This window comes from Dermacentor silvarum, chromosome 11 (genome assembly GCF_013339745.2).
Source record: "Dermacentor silvarum isolate Dsil-2018 chromosome 11, BIME_Dsil_1.4, whole genome shotgun sequence".
Taxonomy (NCBI): Eukaryota; Metazoa; Arthropoda; class Arachnida; order Ixodida; family Ixodidae; genus Dermacentor; species Dermacentor silvarum.
The window spans coordinates 62895770-62917878 of NC_051164.1; the positions used below are offsets into that span (position 1 = coordinate 62895770).

Consider the following 22109-nt stretch of genomic DNA (forward strand, 5'->3'; position numbering starts at 1 on the left):
TTAGAATCTACCGACCGTAGGAAGTAGATTTCGTTATTTATGGCATAATTTTTTTTTTACAATTGCCGAAAGTAACAAAATTAAGAAAAAACTTAAATTGAGAAAAAGCATGAGGTCTACAACTCTCAACAATAAATAAATGACATCACAATTATGGAGTATCGCAGCTAAGCGGCTCCTAATGGGACATCAAGAGCAAACAAAATTGATGAATGATACAATGCTCTAAAAATACCACTAATTTGTTGGTAAGGCTCTAGCCCCTTGTAAACACTAACAATTTGATGCGAGTTCACATATCAAATTTGTCCATTTCAGATGCTCCAAGAGATGCAGTTTCTTAGAAGAACTGCAATATTTGTATATGGTACAGAGTTTCAGATTCGTAAACTTACTGCTTGAATATTTTAAACTGAACCTTTCTTCGCGAACCCTCTCGAAGTTTCCTGGCTGCGGCTGCTTGAACCCATGATCTCATGGGTTCAAGCACTACGGCGTGCTGCTGTCTTGAGAATAGCTCACTTAAAAAAAAAATAATAATAATCGTGCCTGATGGTGGGATTGAACCTCAGTCTGTCAGAGCATAGCAGCACGATACTCTAACCCTTAGGCCACAAATATACATATACTTCTATCATGCCAACGTCAACTCGGGCCTGTATAGCGTAAAACTATCCCAATTTGTTTTTATTCCAAATCAGCCATTAGCCCTCCCCCACGTGGCACCCCGCCCATATGGGCTAGACTGGAACCATTCTGACCTATCGGGGAGGGCAAAATGGCCGATTTGGATTCAGAACAGATTGGGATAATTTCATGGTATGCTGGCCCTAACTCTTAGAGATGATCCCTGCGCACGTCACATCGCATAGGACAAGTGCATGAGAGCCCATGTGTGCATGCCAGTTTCCTTTGCGCCAATGACATAGGAATGACATGGGCAAATTTATACCATTTGATTAACCGCCTAGTGAACGCTTCACTTCACATAGAAGCCAAGAAATGCACTGGATTTGTAAATTTTTTTTTAACTCACCAATTTTCCCAATCTGTATTCAAATACGAGGCCCTAAATTAAAGTTGTGCCTGTACAGCGGGTAGAATTCAGCTTTCTCTTTTAAATGCGACAAATTTAATTCAAATTGGTTCAGCGATACGTCTAAAGAGAGCATTTCTGCATTTCACATGTATATGTCTAGAGAAAGTGGAGATGGCCCCCAGCTAAACCTTTCTCTTCACTGCACTCTTGAAAATGTCCTTGTCATTTGCAAGGATTATTTATGGGGTTTCGCATCTCTAAGCTGCACAGAAGACTACGAGGAGTGCAACAGTCGAGGTTTTTCTTTGCACAGTTGAGGATTCTGGATTTGTTTTGGCCAGTCAATGCTCTTTAGCACACACACCTTAACCTAACGAGAGCTCTCGCACATTATAATGCACATTTCCTTAAATTCTTTTCAATATTCACTCACAAGCGATTACAGAAAACATTCATTTTGGACGTAGAACTGGGTGAATGAGGACTGAAGGTGGTTTAGGCATATTCTTGCAGTCAGCTTTTGTGAAAATTTACACCAATTTGATCTAGACTGTTGTGTCCTCAAAGACGATCAAAAGCCCCAATTAAGTGCATTTCAAGTACCACGAGTTGACATGAAAATCCAGTGACATAGCATCATCATGCCAACCTATACATTTTCTTTTTTTTTTATCAACGAATGCACCCGCCGTGGTGGCTCAGCGGCTATGGAGTTGCTCTGCCGAGCAGGAGGTCGTGGGATCAAATCTCGGCCGCATTTCGGTAGGGGCGAAATGCAAGAACGCCAGCGTCCCGTGCACTGGGGCACGTTGCAGATCCCCAGGTGGTCAAAATTAATCCGGAGTCCTCCACTACGGCGTGCTTCATAATCAAATTGTGGCTTTCCCACATAAAACCCCAGAATAAAAAAAAAATAAAAAAAAAAAGGCAAGTACGTCTACTGTAACGAAATGGTGATGCCATCTGTCACAGCTATGGAGATCATTGTGCTTACATTATAGCCATGACAGCTGGCGCCACCCTTCCGCTGCAGTGGAATTGAAATGTTTTGAACGGCGTCGCCCACCTAGAGGTTTACTGTGGATGAATTTGGTAAGCAATCCCAAAAACACAATAACGCAAAGTGGTACTTCCATGCCAAATTTGAGTGGTGATCAGCCAGCTGTTTATTAGATAGAATCATGTATACCTGGTGCCCCGACCTAGGCACCACTTGATACATAATACAGACTGCACGTGCATGCCTTAATTATGTTCACAGAGCCCCTCTTGTACGAGCCTCATCTTTCAGGGCTGTTCGAGTCGCAACAGTGCTCGGGAAAACCGAGGTCTCCTGGAGAGCCTAGCTACGCATTTCTCGCACAACACTGCAATATGCAAAAAAAAAAAAGGCTTAGTAAATTGACGCTCCTATATTTCTTTGAATACATAGCAGACAACACGACTTCTCTCGCTGCTCGTTTTTGCGAACAATAAGCAGTGCATCACATATGAAAGATATACTAGGTGTGTGTCATGCAATTTGATGTGACATTGAGCCTAATACTTTTATTTTGTAAAATATAACACAATTAATACCCCCCCCCCCCCCCCCCCTGCAAACCTGAACTTATTTACTATCGAACGAGCGGCCACAGAGCTCAGGCTTGTGCTAATGATCAAAATTGCACATCGCATACTGGAAGCGGAATGGTGCGCAAATACAAAATTTAACATCACTTTACATCCACAAGTTGCAACATGGAGTAGTTGATTACAGATCCAAAACAACCTCACCAAAATTGTAAAAGCACATTGTTGTCATGAATACTTCTTTCTGGGGTTTTACATGCCAAAACGAGTTCAGATTATGAGGCACGCCGTAGTGGAGGGCTCCCGATGAATTTTGACCATCTAGGGTTCTTTAACATGCACTACAATGCAAGCACACGGGGGTTTCTACATTTCGGCTCCATCGAAATGCGGCCGCCGTGGTCGGGATCTTCATCAAGTAGTTTCAAGAAATGTCAAGTAGTTTCAATGAATGTATACAAGAGAAACTGAGCTAGGGCTTCTCCCTTGTTGTTACTTTAGCGCATGAAAACCATTTTGCTCAAAAGAGTCATTGTTTATCAGTTTGGTGGCTTGAAGAAAAGCAAAAGAAGTATTAAAGCATAGCAAAAAGAAATAATCCGATTCCATGGCTGGTGCGCTGTCATCACGTAGTCATCGTTGGAGCCATTTGCTTGTCACCATAATCATGTCCCACCAGTGCCTTCATGAAGAGCCCCACTACCATCTGCTGCATTCTGAGGACATTTTAAACAAACATCCGGCGTCGTTCGCAGAATACTACAATGATCATCTTTGGTGAACACGGCAGCGCTTCATTCTGTGGGGGAGCCACTCATTCAAGAAACAATCCCATGCTTCTGTCCAGTCCCTTCTTCTTGCATTGTGATGACAGCAGGGTCATGTGCGTACATCACCAAGGCAAAAGTTGCCGAATGGTCATATGAAGAGGGCAAGATCGCCAGCGTGACAACAGCCGGCTGTGTGTCCTGAAAAGGGCCATAAAGGGTCTCGCCCACTGATCATTCCATGAAGTTTTCATTTAATCGGCGTTATGCATAGGGCAATCAGAGGCGTACAATTCAGAAGTCTTTTTCACACTGCATGAAAGCACCTGTAGGTTTCACTGCACTGTAGAGCTCGAGAGTCATGGGACGGTCCAATAAGTGGATACTCACTTATTGCGCTCACCAACACTCACCCGTGTTCGTAGTCGCTTCCATTCATACAGCGGGCGGCACGGACGAAGAGCAGTTTCAAATAAAATGTTATTCATTCACAAGTACCGGCACCCACTCATGGTCATACTCATGTCTCCCACTCAACGGTACTCACTCGCATACCATTCACACATGCCGACTGTCACTCCGATCCTATTCACGTCAACTCAAAATCAGTCACTTGCCCCCGTTCATACTCACGTCTTTTTTTTTACTAGTGCTCTATCTCAAGCCAGAGTGGAGCAAATATGAGTCAGTGAACTCGTGAGTATGCCGACCCATGGTGAGAGTATGCGGCGAGGAGGGTAGCCGCAGACTCTCCCGCAGCCACACCAAGTGGCTGCATGGAGGGTAGCAAAGATGAGTGAGAAAGTATGGCAACTGCATAGAAATTGATCAAATGCCTGCTGCAGTTGCTATTATGACATTTATCAAAATTCTTGCGGATCACAGTAGACTGGTGCATAGCGTCCACCATATGAAAAATTTCAGCTCAGAGTGGTTTAGGGGCTCTGTAAAGCCTCTTATGTGCCGTTATTGAACCAATGTACCACAAACTCGACTGGTCTGTTTCCTAGCTCACTAAAAAAATGCATTTAAGCTCAAAGGACTGCTAACTTAATACTATAAGTGCACATCTTACACATCAACTTCACACACAGATGTTTCTTCCTTCAAGCTTTATTAGAACACAAACATTGTGGCAAGAAATATATATATACTTATATCAACCAAGCTACCATCTTGAGGGAAGTATCTTATCAAGACAAGTGCCACTGTCCAGCATGTAAAAGAAAAGCTAATAGGATTGCTTGTTGTACCCTTCCACTCTTCATTTTTGATCATATGCACAAATTTCCCAAACTATGTACACACACACAGATATAATCAAACTTGCAATGCAGGAGGGGCATGTCCAACCACCCACCTTTCACAGCGCTCTTTTACAGGGCCAATCCACAACTCTCCCTGCTTAAAAAAGGAGCTCATATTTATCAAGCCATGCTAGCAATCAAATAAAGCAGTGCTTTTGCTGATTAAAAACAGTCATAGGGTCCCAGAAGTTTAATCTAAGGATTGCAACACTCTGCATAAATGTGTAACATCTTGCTCTTTAAAAAGTGCAATTGAAGTGGCTTCAAAAGTGCAATTGAAGTGGCCAGTGTTTCAACATTAGTACACACACATTCATGCAGTAAGCCCTGCATGTAGCAGTAAGTACAGTCAGGCAAAAACTGGAGAAGCCACATGGAGTCGCACTTTAATCGCACCCGTGATGACACTATGTGTACACATCTTCTCCCAGCCACTGATATGGAACAAAGCCGTGGCAACTTGCCAGATAAACGGCAAATCAGAGATCACACAGCCCCCCCCCCCCCAATGCATAAATAAATGTCAACTTTCAGACACGCGTATCACACGTAAAAGCACGCCCAATGCAAAAACATGCAAACGATTCAGTTTAATTCCACACATTTAGAATAGAACAAGCAAGCGATAAGCACTTGTCAACATGACCATCACGTGCAATGTAACAACAAGAACTTTGCCTGGCGAAGAACTTGGTGTTTATCATCCAAGCACTCATTCCAGACTTGCCTGTTTGCTTAAGACAAAGTCGAGACAAGACACTCCAAATGCATGCTCTTAAAGTGAACCTATTTTGACGGTGCAGTCAACAAAAGCACACGCAAACCAGCCTCTAGCCACAGAAACTAGGACTGTAACTCAACAGGAAATAGAAGTTCTATCGCCAAAGGCCAACAGACATTACTCATCTATGTACTCAAGATAAGGAGTGCCAGAATGTGAAGGAATCCTTCTGTGGACAAGTTAAGGACGGGTATTTGGAGGGTGGCCAACATTTCCCACAGCCCACTTAAGATGTCAGTGTTTTTTCAAGAAAGACTAGTCACTTTACTTCAGCATGCCACCAACTTCACTTTCTTTTGTAGCACACTTCTCGATTCGAGCGTCCACAAAAACCAGAACACGCACTTCGCACCGAGCTTGGGATAAACTCAAAGCATTCATTCCAGTCAAAATAACAGTTAAGTGTCACGGCAGGCTTTCCTAAACAAACGGTGTGCCAGGAAATTAACAGTGCCAGTGTGTGCGTGCGATTTTTGCCTACAAAGGGTCCCACGTGCGCAGCCTAGCTTCATGTTCCAGCATTGCTTACACTCAACAAAAGGAATGGACAGAGCTCGTCCGCGAGCCTCAAAACTTCACTGCAGTAGTTACGAGAGCAGTGCAGTCAGCTGTCACTGCGTGACAAGCACACGAACTGCCACAACGTTGAGTTGCATTATAAAGCAACTGCGACGTGCCCCGGAATTGTGCATCCATAGCAAGTTTAAACCTTTCATGTTTGGAAAAGTCAGCACCCACTGCTTCAACATGGAACCGGACACAGCTCTGACCCGTACAGCGAACAAGCGGTTCATGCTTGTGACATCTGCCTTTTTTCTCATACACACACCCTCGAGTTGCCAGAGATTATTTCACCAGCACTACCCACTCACTCTTGACAAAAAAAAAAAAGAGTAAACAAGTGCGGTCACATCTCTTGCATGGCACGATGAGGCCATTGAACGCACCACGCCACCCAAATGTAAGAAGTCTCCACGCGCCCATCTCTTGATTGCAGTTCTGCTACCAAAGTGCCTTGCATAGCCACCTTGGCGGGATAAAGTCAAAACAATATTTACCCTCGTATGACAGGCAGCTCTACTTCTAAAACCGTGCGTCCAGAACATGAGGGGATAAAAAGCACCGAGACATTTCTCATTTGCGCCCTTCCTCCCCATCACAGGCAGCAGGGGGAAAAAAAAGTGTTGAATGCAGGTGTTTAAGTCTGCTCCAGGACAGAGGCGATTTGGGGGAGGGAGGGGTGGAGAGAGAGCATGTGGGCCAATAGAAGTGTCTAATCAAAACAGCGCTGTATGTTTATTTTCTGGAAACGGACGAACAACGGCGACAACGACACGGGGCTGAACAACACAAAAGGACAACTCTCTTTTACTGACGCCGCCTCCTCAACTGTCCGGTAAAAAGATAGGCGGCAGCAACCTTCTCCTGCGGGCAGCAGCGACCACGCACAGAAGGGGAAAAAAAAAGTAAAATCGTGTGCGGGGAGCACGGAGTGTGTAGCTAGTGCGGAGAAAGACTCGGGGAGTGGCTCATCAGTACCGGCTGCCGAGGTTCTGCTGGACGGCCGTGCGCGCCGCCTCGGCCGCCACGTTTGCGGCGGCTCCCTGGACGTGCTCGTTGCGCAGCACGCCCGCGGTGAACTCCTGCTGCGCCTTGGCGAACGAGGCGCCCGTCGAGCGGTAGAGGCGGTGCACGCGCAGCAGCATGATGCCCGACCAGGCCGCGTTCACCGCGTGGCCCGTCGCCACGATGGTGAGGAAGATGCCGAGCGCGATGGACTTGCTGAACGCGTCGATGGCAACCACGAAGCCCGAGGCGCCCGTGGTGCCGATGCCGACGGCGTAGATGACCGACACGATCAGCTGCACGAAGAAGACGAAGAAGAAGACCATGAAGTTGAAGGAGGAGTCGGAGCGGAAAGCCTTGTACAGCGGCCGGAACCAGCAGAGGAACGAGAGCGGCGCGAAGAGGACCAGGTAGAGGATGGAGAAGCCGAAGTGCGTGGCGCCGCCCTCCTTGACAAGGATGGCCAGGCCGCCCAGGAAGTTGAGCACCAGCACGAGCACGTAGAAGATCCACAGGTAGTAGACGGTGCGCACGATCTTCTGGAACTCGAGCGGAATGTCCACGCCGATGTCCTGGTAGAAGCAGGGCGCCACGCAGCACTTGTCGGGCAGCGGCGGCCAGTTGTTGGCGCGCGCGTTGAACTGCGCCCCGCGCAGGGCCTCCTCGCGGGCCTGCAGCTCAGGCCGCCTTTTTCTCGAGCTCCTCCTGGCGCTTCTGGAGCTCGGCCGTGGAGATCGTGGTCGACTGACCGCCGCCGCCGCCCGCCGTGTAAGCCGGAGGCGGTTCCGTGACGGCCTGCATAACAGCCGGCTGGACAACGGCCGAAGACGCCGCTGGCGTCGCGACCGTCGAAGGCCTGTACTGGGGTGGACTCGCGGTCGGTGGTCGCGGCTGTTCCGCGAACGGGTTGTAGTCCTCTAGGCCTAACCCCGACTGCGCCTGCTGGCTGCGGCTTGTCACTTGCGTGACGGCCGGGTCGGCGAACGGGCTCGGGGCGTGCGGGTCCGCGAACGGATTGGAGTCGAGGCCCGACATGGTGGTGCTGGCGGCGGCGCCTAGACTAGTCGCACCGCTCGTGATGTGGACGAGCCGGTGTTTGTTTTGCTTCTGTGTTCACTCCGCGTTAAGCCGACAACTTGCCGAATGGTGGTGGGAGTTCCAACACGGCCCAGACCATCTCGCGTAACCTCGCAACAACTGCGCCAAGAAGTGACGACGAGAGATACTCTCGAAGCCAGTCAAAAGGGCGACAGGAAACGCCGCGAGCGCCACCGCTCCGGCTGCCGGAAGTGACCTCCACTACTCCGGATGCGCATGCGCAAGTCGGTAGTCCCCGCTTCGCAGACGACTTTTTTCTTCGAGGACGTCAAACGACGGCGTTTATGACATTAAACCAATATGCAGCCACATCACTGTATCAACTAGAAAACAAAGCTTATTTCGTTGCATAATTTTTTTCGAAGCACGATATATCGCTTTCAAAAGCTCGCACACAATACAATGAACGCTCGCACCCATTGCGCTGAATGAGATATGTGCACATTTCTTCCCAGCGCACAAAATAACGAGAACGTATAAATGCTTGAAGAATTAAAAAAATATATAACCTCTGCAATGTCTTGGCGCACAAGATACGAGCAAAATAGGCGCTCAGAGCCACTTCGGCGGAGCACAGCCCTGTTTCGACCTGCTCACGACTAGCGATCGCCTCGTAACGCGCGAGGTTTATACCGGGTCGCATTTTAAGTGCTGAATGCGTGTGAGTGGTATAATAAAAGATGTGAACAAGCCACGTGTTTACAAAATCGGACTAAAATAAATTTCCGCGCCCAGAGATCTCAGCAGCGCAATTCGTCTTCCACTCACCAGGAAAGGCGCGCAGTCTTTCGACGAGCTGGTTCCACACAACCTGACGCACAGTCCGATCCCGCACATGTTTACGGTGACTTTGCAGCAAAATTAGCGACGATAAATGCAGAATTTAAAAACAAACTTTGTAAAATGCGCCGGACGACATTTCCTTCCGACGCATGGCTGGCAGACGCACACCGGGTACTTAAAACTAGATGCAAAACGGCATACCAAAGCAAAGAAATCAAACATGAAATCAAAGCATATTTTTATCGTCCTCTCCAAAGCTCGACCAAGTTTGCCAGTTTTATAAACAAATGTGTCTTTTTAAATGAATAGTTGTTTGTGTTAAATATATTTAACGAGTTGAAGTTTGAATTAGACCCGCGCTTTTCGTCTCACAGTTTTACACCGGTGTTTACGTTGCCTTGGCCGCGTGGTTGTCCGTGTGGCACGATGTTTGCCGGTGAGTAGCGTTGTTTCCGAAAGTAACTTGATGTGAAAAAATATCGCTAAATTTGAAATCAAGCCGCTCGTGGACAGAATGATTTACGCAAGCGGCATGTTCTTAGCGCAGTTAGGAGACGATCACTAACCGTAGATCCTTCATTTTTCCCCAGGGGAAATCGACGACGTTTGCTATTTCGGAGTCCTGACAGCGCTGTTGCTTCGCTCGGCGACTTCGTTATGGCCTTACTCGGGTATGGACGCGTCACTTTGATAAAGCTTGCCATCACCTAACCTCCTGAGATCCCAAGTCCATCCTCATGTCCATACTTAAGGCAAAGTTCTGACTGGTGTTGTAGATGTATGCCATATATATATTTTTTAAATCAGCTGTAACTTGGAATTTAGCCAGAGGCACACGCCGCACTATCAATGATTTAATCATCTCTTTGATACTATCAGTTTTTTTTCTAGAGTAAGTAGATAAAACTACGGTAATAAATCTTAGCGCGCAAGCGCTTGTCATCTCTGACGACAAAAAACTTCTCTGAAGTAAATTTCTAATGCAATATCAGATTGTACAGCTGCTATATTGCAAAATGAACGATCAACACAACGAACTGTGATGCGGTTAGCGTTATCAACTGCATTTAGGCTAACAAAATTTTGGGGGGGATAGCAATTAAATGGACTCTCCAAGCGAATTTTTGCCGTCGCCGTGAGGTTCCGTATATATTTAGGTATATGTATGCCATAATGCCACGTAAATATATAACATGCGGGTTATATTGCGACGCCATTCTATCACTGCGGTTGCTCATACCAAGTCTTAAATTCTTTACAAAATTATTCCTCAGAATTTTGAGAATGGCAGCCCACAAACAAATGTCATGAAACAAAACACCGGAAGTGCATGCCTTTTGTCTTAGATATTCTCAGACTTAAATATTAGAAGTGCTAACAATAACAGAGCTCAAACCTGAAAATGATGTAGGGAGAAGAGAGAGAAAAGTTTGATACGAAATGCAGAGAGGTCAGCCTGAGGTACATTCCTCTAGCCATGTAATCTTATTGGCGCGGCTGTGCACTACCTTTGGGATCGGCCCAGGAAAGAGGTTTGAAACATACCCTATACGGAAAAGTGGTGGTAAAGTTGCCAAGAAAGACGTTGGCTTTAATTAATAAACGTAAATCAAATTGTCCGATGGCATGATTCAAACAGAAAACCCCTAGCACAACAACTAGTTTTTACTTAGTCAGCTTACGTTTACTTCAGTCGCATTCATTGCTTTGCCCTTATGGCTAAACTGTGAGATATTTTTTCACCTGGAAAACTAGAGAGATAGTCACTTTGCCATGTACGTGGAAGTACACGCCTGGGGAGATATTCTGTAAGAGTCCACCTAGTGGACATGTTCATTTCGTCTGCTGTTGAAGTTCTGATTGTCTGGACTGGGGTGCGCTTTCGCATGTGCCACAGCCAATCAGCACTTGACCAAACATTTTTTTTTTGTCAAAGGCCAAGCTTTATTAGCCTACATTCCCAGGGTCTGACCTGGCTGCTCGGTCAGTTTGTTGCTGAGTAAACGGTTCAGTCTTGGAGATAGTGCAATCCGTGATTGGGTGTGTATACAAGGCTGATCTTATTAAAACCTGCATTCCGTGAGTGTGTGGTATTTGCAGCTGTATCACATGGCACCGAAGCACATTCTTAAAACCTAGAAGAAGCATTCTGCCCACAGGCATGTATTCACTATGCGGAAAAATGCATTGTGGAAGATTAACAGTTACATGCACATTACGGAGAAACCAAGCGACACAAAACTTATCTGACTGGAGAATGAAGTGAACAATTACTTGCACATACTTAGAAGTAAAATAAAATTTAAACATTTCAAGAGAGAGCTTCTCTCAAGATTGATTCCAACAAGTGCGCTGTATCTGCCATAATTTTTTCCAATTTACCAGAGACTGCTTTGCAAAGTAACCAACTATAAAAGGTATGTTGCTTAGCATTAACCGGAAGGGGTTGCGGGAGACCTAACTGCCGACACCGACTGATCGCTGTTAGTCTCTCAGAGCGATAATTTCAACACGATTCGCAGGTGCCGGGAAGCCGCCTATGTTTGGAGATTACGAAGCTCAGAGGCATTGGCAGGAAGTCACCGTGAATCTCCCGGTGACAAAATGGTAATGGCATGCGTTAGCATATTTCTCATCTTATATCTCGCACTTCTCGCTAATCAAACGAATACTGACGCACACAGTTCGAAGTTGCAAGAACTTTACCGCACACTTCTTGCACATGAAAGGATGGCACTTCGTGGCTATGAAGTATGTGAAACGCATAGTAATTATATTAAATTGACAATGAAGTTGGTCTCAAAATGCCAGGCCTGGTGTCATTAACATTATATAATTAGGATTGTAGACTGGGCAAAGTTGGTGACAACCTGTACTCGTCCCTGTTGGAAGCGGTGCTGTTGCAGTATGGACCAACATTATCGAGACGTCATGACGCAGAGCGAAATTTCTCGATGTCATGCAGCCGTAAGGCTAGGTATGATGATGTTACTCACAAGAGTGCTGTGCTCATTTGTGGCAGCTACGGCAGTCGTACGAAAAAGCAAGCCAATGTATTGTGACGTCATGATGTATCCACGGCCTGATCACCATAATCAAAGCTGGTTCGTAGAAGAGATTAGAGTAATTACTTAGGGCTCTCTGATGCTTTCCAGTATTTCTTCTAGGGTTTAGGGGTTTTGACGTACATTTAGTGCAAGAATATGAGAAGTCAGAAATGTCTTGCCAGGATACGCCTTTAATGCAAGTTGAGGATATTCAGGAGTTATCTACTTTTACCTGCCACTGTGGGCAGTGCCTATGGTGCTGCCCTGCCGAGCACAAGGTCATCGGTTCGATTCCAGACTGTGGCAGCCACATTTCATTGGAGGCAGAATGCAAAAACGCTCGTGTGCCGTAGAAACCCCAAGTGGTAAAAAAAAAAAAAAATCCAGAACTCTCCATTGTAGCATCCCTCATAATCGAGTGTGCAGTAATGCAACGTTAAACCTCGCAATTTAAGTTCCGCACATTGGCATAGTCTATTTGCCCTGCGCAACTTTTTTTGTGCTCCCATGAAGTGACAGTGTCTTCATGTTCTACAGGTATGAGAACTCGACAGACAATGATCTCCTCTACTGGGGTCTGGACTACCCACCTCTGACGGCCTACCACAGCTGGTTATGTGGGAAAGTGTAAGAAATTCTTCATTTGCTATGCTGCGGTCACTGCTGTAAATTTTAGTAATGCTTCACTTGTTGAATTACAACACAGTACACGAAAAAAAAAAGAAAAATGCTGAGTGAAATTTAACAAAATGCATGCCATTGCTAGGAAAATGCAATTGAATGTTACAGAGGCTTCGATGGAGTGTCAGAATTAGGAAACCTGCAGGCATAGGATGGCTTTAGTCGGCTCAGGACAAAGGTGTTTGGTATCTGGGAGGGGCCTTTGTTGACGTTGTGATTATCAGTGTTGATAACTTTAACGACACCAAAAGAAAAACCTTCGCATATGTGTGCAAACCGAAGCAACTCTTACATAAAAGACAGCAAATCTGTATAACAGAGTTCTCACACCCGTCAGAAGCCCTGGGGGTTCTGGTTTGCCATTGTGAAAAATCTCCCCAAGACTTTGCATATGTGTCAATACATGGAGTGGAATTCCTTTGCTATGCCCGAGTCTTTTCAAATGATTCACTATATCTAAGCTTAGCACTTCTGTTCTCTCTGCTATATTCGATGCATGTTCCAATGGCCTTGGTCATATGGCAGCTTTGGGTCTGCAATGCTGGCTGCATCACTAGCTATTCTTAAAGGGGCCCTGAAACACTTCTCCAACTCATCACAGAATGACATCATTAACAAATTACATCACCTCACAAATCTCCTGCTGCAAACTTCTTTCGAGTCCTTCAAGCACAAGCAAAGTTAGATGTGGTTATCGGACCGATCAACAAGGATCTGTCTCGTTATTACACTAGCCCGCTTGAAGCTGCACAGGGGAGACGGTAAGGGAGCAATGACCTGCTGGCCCCGCCCAAAGGTTGAACGCAAGACAGCTCATGGCAGCCGTGGTATCTACACTGCGCTTTTCATCTTGGAGATCACGTGCAGCAGACGAAGCAGCGCACAGCTGTCATGCTTAGACTGGCATTGCAAAGATGAAATTGCTTTCCGTCTTGTTGAAGTCACAGACATATATATCTTTAATTTATTTAACTCAAGTGAGCAGTAATTGTATTAATGAGAATGTTCTCGCAATCACAAAATCAGCCAATAGCTGTTGGTGGGTCCATCTTCCTGCGATGCTGCTGCATGACGACATTGCAGAAGCAAGAGCCAGCGATCTTTTCACTGCTTTTTGCCACGCAATTGTAAGTTCCCTGCTTCATGCAGTGGAGTAATATTTGGTTCACATGTTCACAGGAGCCTCGTTAACAAATCAGGAACGTTTTATTAGTCGGTTAAAAAAGTGTTTCAGGGCCCCTTTAATGATGGTTCATCACCGGTGTTCAAGGCTGCGCGTTCTCACCGACGCCCTGCTCATACGATGGCAAGGGCGCCAACACAGTCTGCATTTCTCTGTGTTCTCAGCTGACATTCATTACCGGCCACACTTGTAAAAGAAAGATAAAGGCGAGTCTCGTACTTTTATGCCGCAAAAGGATGACACACTTATTACATGGAAGGTGTTGCACATATGAACTGCTTTACCACTAAACAGGTGGAGCGATTTGTTTTGGCAACCAACGGCCACAGTGCACCGCTTGCGGCAGAACCATTTCGCATGCTGGATACATGAAATTTCACAAATAATATGTGATTTCAGTTTTAGCCTTATGCCAACAAGTTGCAGTCATAGTATGTGAAGTAGTTATCCCTTAAGAAGCATTGCAGATTGAAAATAACTGCACTGCAATATGTGCAAAGTGAGACCTCCGTGACCACATTACTTGCGTAGCTTCAACAGCATTGCCTGATAAGCATGAAATGTGATGTAAGTTGTGATGCTTCTGCACTAACAATCCAAGATTATAAAATTAACAGTACATAGTGTCTGAACTTTCATTTTGTTATGTATCTGTAGTGCTGAAGTCATCAATGGCAGTTGGGTTGCTCTCAGTACATCACGAGGTACAGAGAGCTATGACCACAAGCTGTTCATGCGATACACAGGTAAGAAAAGGCCTGAATTTAGTTTGTCTAGATATTGCTCGTATGTGTAGTAGATGGAAACGGCCCATTTGGCTGTGTTGTGTGCCACTGTGTATTTCCTATATGTTATGGGTTCTTATTTGAGTGTTTTATTTTTATACTAAGTCAAATATGCTTTCGTGTGTATAGTTCGGTCTGCTACACTTGAACAACTTTCACATCGGTAGTTTGGTTGGCCAAAGTGAACAACTAGCATCACCTCAAAGTGTATATTGCAACATGTTCTCTGTGATGCTCTTGCTTCTGATCAGTTTGTACATGTTATTTGCATTATCACACTTTTCTACAAGTTATGCACACATTCAATATTCTAAATTATAACATTGGGATGATTGAGGAAGCAGTAAAATACAGCCGCAGCATGAAATCAATGAGAAGAAAACTTGGTATAGGACAGGGCAAGATGCATACAGTGAAAGATAAGCAAGGTAATGTCATCAGCAATTGCAGCCCTTTATACGCAATTCATGACTTCAAGTGTACCAGAGAGCTGGAAGAGTGCCAACATTATATTAATCCATAAGAAGGGAGACGTTAAAGAATTGAAGAATTATAGGCCCATTTAGCCTGCTTTCACTATCGTATAAAATATTCACCAAGATAATTTCCAATAGAATCAGGGCTACACTTGACTTCAACCAACCAAGAGAACATGGTGATTTCAGGAAGGGATATTGTACACTTCATCATGTCCACATCATCAATCAGGTAATTAAAAAATCTGTGAAGTACAACCAGCCTCTCTATGTGGCTTTCATAGATTATGAAAAGGCATTTGATTCAGTAGAGATACCAATAGTCATGGAGGCATTGCATAATCATGGAGTACAGGAGGCATACGTGAATATCTTGGCAAATATCTACGAAGATTCCAGAGCTACCTAGCTTCTCGACAAGAAAAGTAGAAAATTACCTTTCAAGAATAAGGTCAGGCAAAGAGACAGTCTCTTCAAAGCTATTCACTGCATGCTTTTAGACTGGGAAGTCTTAGGATTGAGGATCAGTGGCAAATATTTGAACAACCTTTGGTTTGCGGATGACATTGTCCTATTCAGCAACACTGAGGATGAATTGCAACAAATGATTGAGGACGTTAACAGAGAAAGTGTAAGCGTTGGGTTGAAGAGTAATATGCAGAAGACAAACGTGATGCTCAATAGCCTGGTAAGGAAACAAGAATTCATGATCGCCAGTCAGCCTTTAGAGTCTGCGCAGGAGTACGTTTATGTAGGTCAATTGCTATCAGGGGACCCTGATCATGAAAATGAAATTTACAGAAGAATAAAAATGGCTTGGAGTGCATATGCCAGCCGTTGCCAAATCATGACTGACAGCTTAGCCGTGTTGAAAAGAAAAGTGCACAATCATTGCATTGTACCAATGCTAACATATGGGGCAGAAACTTGGAGGTTAACAAAGAAGCTCGAGAACAAGCTTGCCAAGGTTGAAGACTGGGCGTTTTGGTATAGCACGCTAGAGGTTGGATTGCGCAACATTTTGACGAGACACACAGAAGAGAAACACACACCGCTCTGTGGTGTGTGTTTCTCTTCTGCGTGTGTCGTCAAAATGTTGCACAATCCAACCTCTAGTATGTTCGAGAACAAGTTAACGATCGCGCAATGAGTGATGGAACAAAAAATGTTAGGTGAAACATTAAGAGACAGGAAGAGAGCGGTGTGGATCAGAAAGCAAACGGGCATAGCCGATATTCTAGTTGACATTAAGAGGAAAAAATGGAACTGGGCAGGCCATGCAATGCATAGGGCAGATAACCTGCGGACCATTAGAGTTACAGAATGGGTGCCAGGGAAGGGAAGCGCAGTCGACGACGACAGAAAATGGGGTGGGGCAGTGAAATTAGGAAATTTACAGGCACAAGTTGAAATCAGCTAGCGCAAGACGGGGGTAATTGGAGATCACTTGGAGAGGCCTTCGTCCTGCAGTGGATGTAAAAATTGGATGATGATGATGGGGATGATGATGCACGCATTATCACAGTTCTGTTACCTCGCGAGTCTGGTAGCTACCGTGCTGAGTGCATTAAATTGTGTGATGTGTATAATGCATTCTTGAATTATTGCAATGACCACTGCTTGTTCCAGAATGCGCGGTGATTCCCTGATGCAGTTGAAAAAACACTTAAACGAGCATTATCATCGTGAGAGATGCATTTGCTGTATCGTAATGCTCACTATAAGTGAACTTCCCTAAATGAAGGGGGAACATATAAGACACGAATTTGCATTGAAAGTAGTTGTTACCAAATTTTGTTCTGTTACTTACTCGCAAACATACTCACGCGTATGTTTATCTCTATGGGGGCTGATTATGCTGCACAAAAAATTATACATGAGGTTATAGAAACGAAAATTAAACAAGCGAGAAATTATAGAAGCAAAACTCATAAACAATAAGAGCTCCATGTATGTCAGTGTACCGTTAGTTTCGTTGTCACAAAAAGAAATGTGCTTCTAAAACTCAGCAGTAAGGCAAACAGTGAGTGTCACGTGGCTTTGTGTTCATGTATCTATATATGAACACATGAAATGCAGTGAACTTCAGTTGTTAGTGCATTTTCATATGGGACTTGGTCCGTGTACTTCCCTCATAGTATGTCTCTTCATATAGTACTTCTTTTCATACTTAGCTGGCAACACTGTGAAAGCTTTACAAGTAATGCAGTCATAGAAATGCGTTCCATCCGTTTCACAGTGCAGTTGTTTTAGATTTGCAATGCTTTCTACGGAACTACTTCATATATTACAACTGCAGCCTGTGGGCCTAAGGTTATAGCAAATCACATCTTATATTTGCGCCCCTTTGTGCTTCTGCTACATTTTGGTCCTGAGCCCACAGTGGCTGCTGGCCGCAGGAAAATGTCACTCTGCCCAAGTGGTGGTAAATAGGTTCATCTCAGCTATGCCTTCCGTGTAGTAATTACGTCATATTCAGTGAAATAAAAGTATGAAACTTTGTTTTACGTCAAATTACTTGACACATATATACATACTATCTATATTTTCTGGCCACAAATGCAAGCAATGGGAGAAGGCTCTCATGCCTTCATAGTGTTGCTTGCAACGTATGAAATGAAGTATAGCACATCCCTGCGCATATGTAACTGTAACACAAAAAAGATAGTGCACAAGAGAAGAAGGAGACACACACAATCGCTATTTTGCTGACGTACGTGCCTGCATAGTTTAAATGTGTGCACGTGCCTAATGTTACTGCAGTTCTTCCATGTTCCTCAAGTAAGGACAGACTTAGGCACTTTGAATGAATTAGGTTAGGATTTTCTTGATGGTGTGTAGTGGTGTCAGCAAAACATGGTTGGTTGCTCTGGTTCCATCGTTCTTGCAGTCCTGGCTGCTGACGTCCTTGTGTACTTTCCTGCCGTGCTGTTCTTCTGGAACTCGCTTTGGTCTCCAGTGAGGATGAAGCCAAGAGATGTGGTGAGCCAAGATGCAATCTGACATCTCACTTTCTTTTTGAGTTTATTTCGATGCTGCTGTCGTTTTCGTAAGTGTCCTCATAGGTTTTCTTTTTTCATACTTATTATACAGTTCAGTCTGCTCATGTTGAGCTCAGAAATGCAGTCTAACACTGTTTTAAAGTCTCATCTGATACGAAAATTCCTTCATTACCTCCAATATTTGGTATGAGCATATATTTATTACCAACTCATATGGGCAAGAAGCATTTCATATTTACTTGGTTATATCCAGCAATTCGTTACATCGATGTTTGTTATATCATGGTCTGACTGTATTGAGTTACTGCCCGTTTTGGGGCTTTCAATCTGGCGGTGTGTTTTTTTTTTTCTTCAAAAAATGCTGACCTTTTCTATCTTTTTATTTATTTTTTATTGTTTGTGCTTATTCTGCTTTCAAAAAATGTGTTGTACACTTAACCCTCGATATCAGGAAGCTGGTAAAATTGGAAATTTGCTTCATTATACCAAAATTTTGTTTTATAGTTAAATCTTGTTATAACGAATTTCAATATAATGAAATTGGCAATATATTGAAGTATTCAACTTTTCATAACTTCTTGTCTGTAGAACAGCATCTCTTTAGAACCTCAATTTAACGAAGTGTGTTTACACACAATTTAAATATAACGATATTTCACTGCCACCGCGAAGGAATACCAAGACAATGAACAGTAACTTCTGCGGATGCAGATAGTCAAATGGTTTAGTTACAAAGGTCTGCTTGCGAACGCACCTCTCAAATCTCACGCCCTCCGACCAAGAGCAACCGCCAAAGCGGAGCAGCGTCATGTTCGATGACGATAAGATGCCATCGCGCGTCATGCGCTGTATGCTTTGGGTGCGAGTGAAAGCGTGTGAGGGTGAGTCGAGAAGGATGGTGGTGTGATAAGCGCCAGTCTTCCTGTGCAAGCTAGGGGAAATGGAGGAGGACATCGAGCTCGCGGTAACGCGATCAAGCGCATTCAAGATGGCGGAGGGAGTGGAGGGTACGTTCGCACGCGTCTCCTATTTTAGCACAGTCGTGGCTGTCAGTGCGGCTGAGCACAGAGGTGTTGAAGCGATAGGCAAATGAAGCATTCGCTTCCCGCTGCTGGTGCTTTTCATGATTGGGTTGTCCCGCTGCGGGTGACAATTTCAGCGAAATTTTGATATGACGAAACTAATAGTCAATTTTGCCGACTTCATTATAACGAGGTTTAACTGCTCCGAAGTTTGTTATATCTAAGTTTAACTCTATTTAGGAATGTTGCTGGGTGCAAATGTAAATAAATTGATGAAAGATAGAATAGAAATCAAGGGAGTCAAAAGCCTTTAAGAGCTACTCTAAAAAAAAATTTTTTTTCTGCTGTTAAACGACTTAAGCCTAATGCATATTGTTTCTCAGTTAATTTTATGATGCCACTGCAACTAGTGCATTGTGTATAGTTGGCCAGGAAGGCTTATGGGGCGCGAGTCCCATGACAAACGTGAATTTCGGCTCTGTCATGGCAATGCATTATTAATTTAATGGATAATTATGTAGCTCACATAAGACTACTACCGACTGAAACTTCAAATTCAAGACTATGTGCCTGGGCTTCATGAGAATTCAGTTTTATTCACAAATCCCATGTCCCGTAAGCTTTTGTGGCCAAATGTACAATAACAGTAACAGTGCAGCAAGAAGTCTAGTGTCGTATAAATGCATTCTCTCCTTCACTGATACCGTGCGTTCCCGGATTCCTTACTAGATGAGAAGCCATTGTGCGTAGAATTAGAACTACAGAAAATACACGTAAGGACTGTTTCAGATAAACATGCCGTTTTGCTTAAAATCAAGAATTACTTCAAGATGGTGCAGGACACACAGAGCACTGACTAGGAGCTTTTTCTTTCGGACTATACATTTGTGTGCACACATATAGGGGTGTATTGTGCAGAACAGCACATTGACCTGAAACAATGTATAACCAACTGGCCCCATCTGCAGCTTTGCTGTACATAAAGAGGAGCTATAATCTGGGCTATTAGTATAGATTCATTGTGGCGTCCTAGGGCGGAAAGCAGAACACAATGAGAAAACAACGGAAAAACGGCACTGCTCGCAACTGAAAGATTTCATTAAAACAACACAAATAAATAGCTCCAAACAACCTGCACCCAAGTCACGTATGCGCAAGGAAGAAAAAACCTAGAGACGGAATGAAAGAGCAGACAGCAACGATAATCATGTGCCTTCCCGACGGTCTACCTCTTTAGCAGACAGTGCAGTTCCTCAAGATTTTTGAATGCTTCTTGAATGCTTCCATAACTTCTCGCATAACATTACTAGTGTGCCAGAAGAAGATACCTGCATTGTTAAACAGTGACAAACAGCCACAGTTAACACAGCTGTCTGAGCTTTATCGTGTAGTGGATGGCGATTATGACAATGATGAATTTTACCATATCTGCAGGCTATTGCCAGCACCCTCACCTTGATCGTGCCTGGGTTGGTTCTCATCGACCATGGTCATTTTCAGTATCCTTTTGTGTTATGTTTTGGTATTAGTATGTGTTTTGTGTTATTTTGTGGCGTTGGAACTGCGAACTGGCAAGAAGTAGAACTGGAGAACAAACAGCGATCTGTTTACTTGGGTGAACTGGTGTTCTGAAAACTTGAGTACACTTCACGTGTGGCAATAGCAGCAAGCATCAAACCAAAATGATGCGGCTGTCATGCTATCTCCTATTTATAAGGCCCTTTGTTGCACTTTAATATATCTGCGCAATTTTAAGAACATCAATACACTCCTATAAGATGGACCCATTTTTCTATGGCTGGCTACGACATTTTAGATGTACAAGCACCCTGATATCTAGTGAAAAGTTCAAGGAGAATTTGTTGGGTCAGGTAACATGGCAAATGAAGAAGTTGTGGTCACTGACAAAGTGGAAGTGAAACGGCAGAGACACTTTGTAACCCAAAAAGGCTCCAAAAGGTCTCTGCTTTTTTCGCTTTGACTTGGTCAGTGACTGCAACTTCTTCATGCCTTGATATCACGAGCGCATCTTGCGCAATGACATTCAATGTGATAAATGTGTCTCACGTTTAATCTGACATCACGTTTGCTGCCATATCATGTGTGGCTGCAGGGCTGTGATACAGGCAGTTGTTGAAAGAATGTCTTTCTTCCACTAAATGTTGTAACACAACTCGACAGGTTCACTGTAACCAGAAATCTTGCTTTCATCGTGTTACTGATAAGACAGAGGCTGCCAGTGGCTGGGTTTCGTAGCAGACAAATAGCATTGTAGTGGGGAATGTCTCCTGTCACATCTTGAGTCATAGTCGACTCCACATTGGAGATTATTTCTCCTCAAGACAGGGGTAATTGAAGATTACTCAGAGAGGTGTTTGTTCCCTAGTGGACATAATAATTTGGCTGCATCTGCCAATGATAATGAATCAGCCCTTTTTGATTAAAGTGTTAGTATATTGCTTTTGTGTCATGAAATGTCACTAGCTCAGAAGGAATTGCTGCTCAAGTGCTTCAAAAAGCAGAATGGATATACTACTGCACACATGCATGGTCCCCAGCTGCATCTGCTTCTGCAGATAGCAAACATAAAATGGAACCATCTTTAAAGCAAGCCACGGTGTGAAACTTGTGAAATTTGAGGGACTACCAGCAGAGGACGGCATCTATCATTAAAGCTTGCAAGCTGTCTAGATCTAAATGCCTATTCCAGAAACAGCTTGAAGGTATCATTCATTCCTTGCTTTTGAACTTTAGATAAGACAAGGTAAGTCTCAAGTCGGTGGCTGTTACTCCTATCAATGCTACCATGGTTTTATGCAATCTTCCAAATGCGAAATGTTGTAGAGCTTGGGAGACATGCAGATGAGTGTTGCAATCTGCAGTGTTGCGACATTCCCAGATAGCAACATTGCTGACGCAATTCGAAACAATACAATCTGGAGCGTTTCACATCGGAACGCGATACACCATGCGAAACAAAACATGATGCAGGCTTTTGTG

At 44.2% G+C, this 22109-nt stretch overlaps 3 protein-coding genes across 3 annotated transcripts in view; 1 reads left to right on the plus strand and 2 right to left on the minus strand.

Moving 5' to 3' along the window:
* The window catches only part of LOC119434121 (asparagine synthetase domain-containing protein 1-like), a 55186-nt gene extending 46091 nt beyond the window's left edge, over positions 1-9095 (minus strand). Inside the window, exon 1 of the mRNA XM_037701442.2 lies at positions 8899-9095. Within this exon, the coding sequence (XP_037557370.1) occupies positions 8899-8967 (69 nt within the window). The 5' untranslated portion in view covers positions 8968-9095. The remainder of the gene's footprint in view (positions 1-8898) is intronic.
* Positions 4474-8244, minus strand: LOC119434124 (secretory carrier-associated membrane protein 1-like). The gene is given in 2 exon segments (XM_037701445.2): positions 4474-7718; positions 7720-8244. Coding segments are annotated over 2 exon segments (1068 nt in total). The 5' UTR covers positions 8068-8244; the 3' UTR covers positions 4474-6998.
* A 204-nt stretch (positions 9096-9299) lies between the features above and the next one.
* Positions 9300-22109, plus strand: part of LOC119434123 (dolichyl pyrophosphate Man9GlcNAc2 alpha-1,3-glucosyltransferase-like) — a 30802-nt gene continuing 17992 nt past the window's right edge. The window contains exons 1-7 of the mRNA XM_037701444.2: positions 9300-9349; positions 9504-9584; positions 11436-11520; positions 12498-12587; positions 14482-14570; positions 17976-18067; positions 20544-20608. Coding sequence (XP_037557372.2) covers positions 9340-9349; positions 9504-9584; positions 11436-11520; positions 12498-12587; positions 14482-14570; positions 17976-18067; positions 20544-20608 — 512 coding nt within the window. The 5' untranslated portion in view covers positions 9300-9339. The remainder of the gene's footprint in view (positions 9350-9503; positions 9585-11435; positions 11521-12497; positions 12588-14481; positions 14571-17975; positions 18068-20543; positions 20609-22109) is intronic.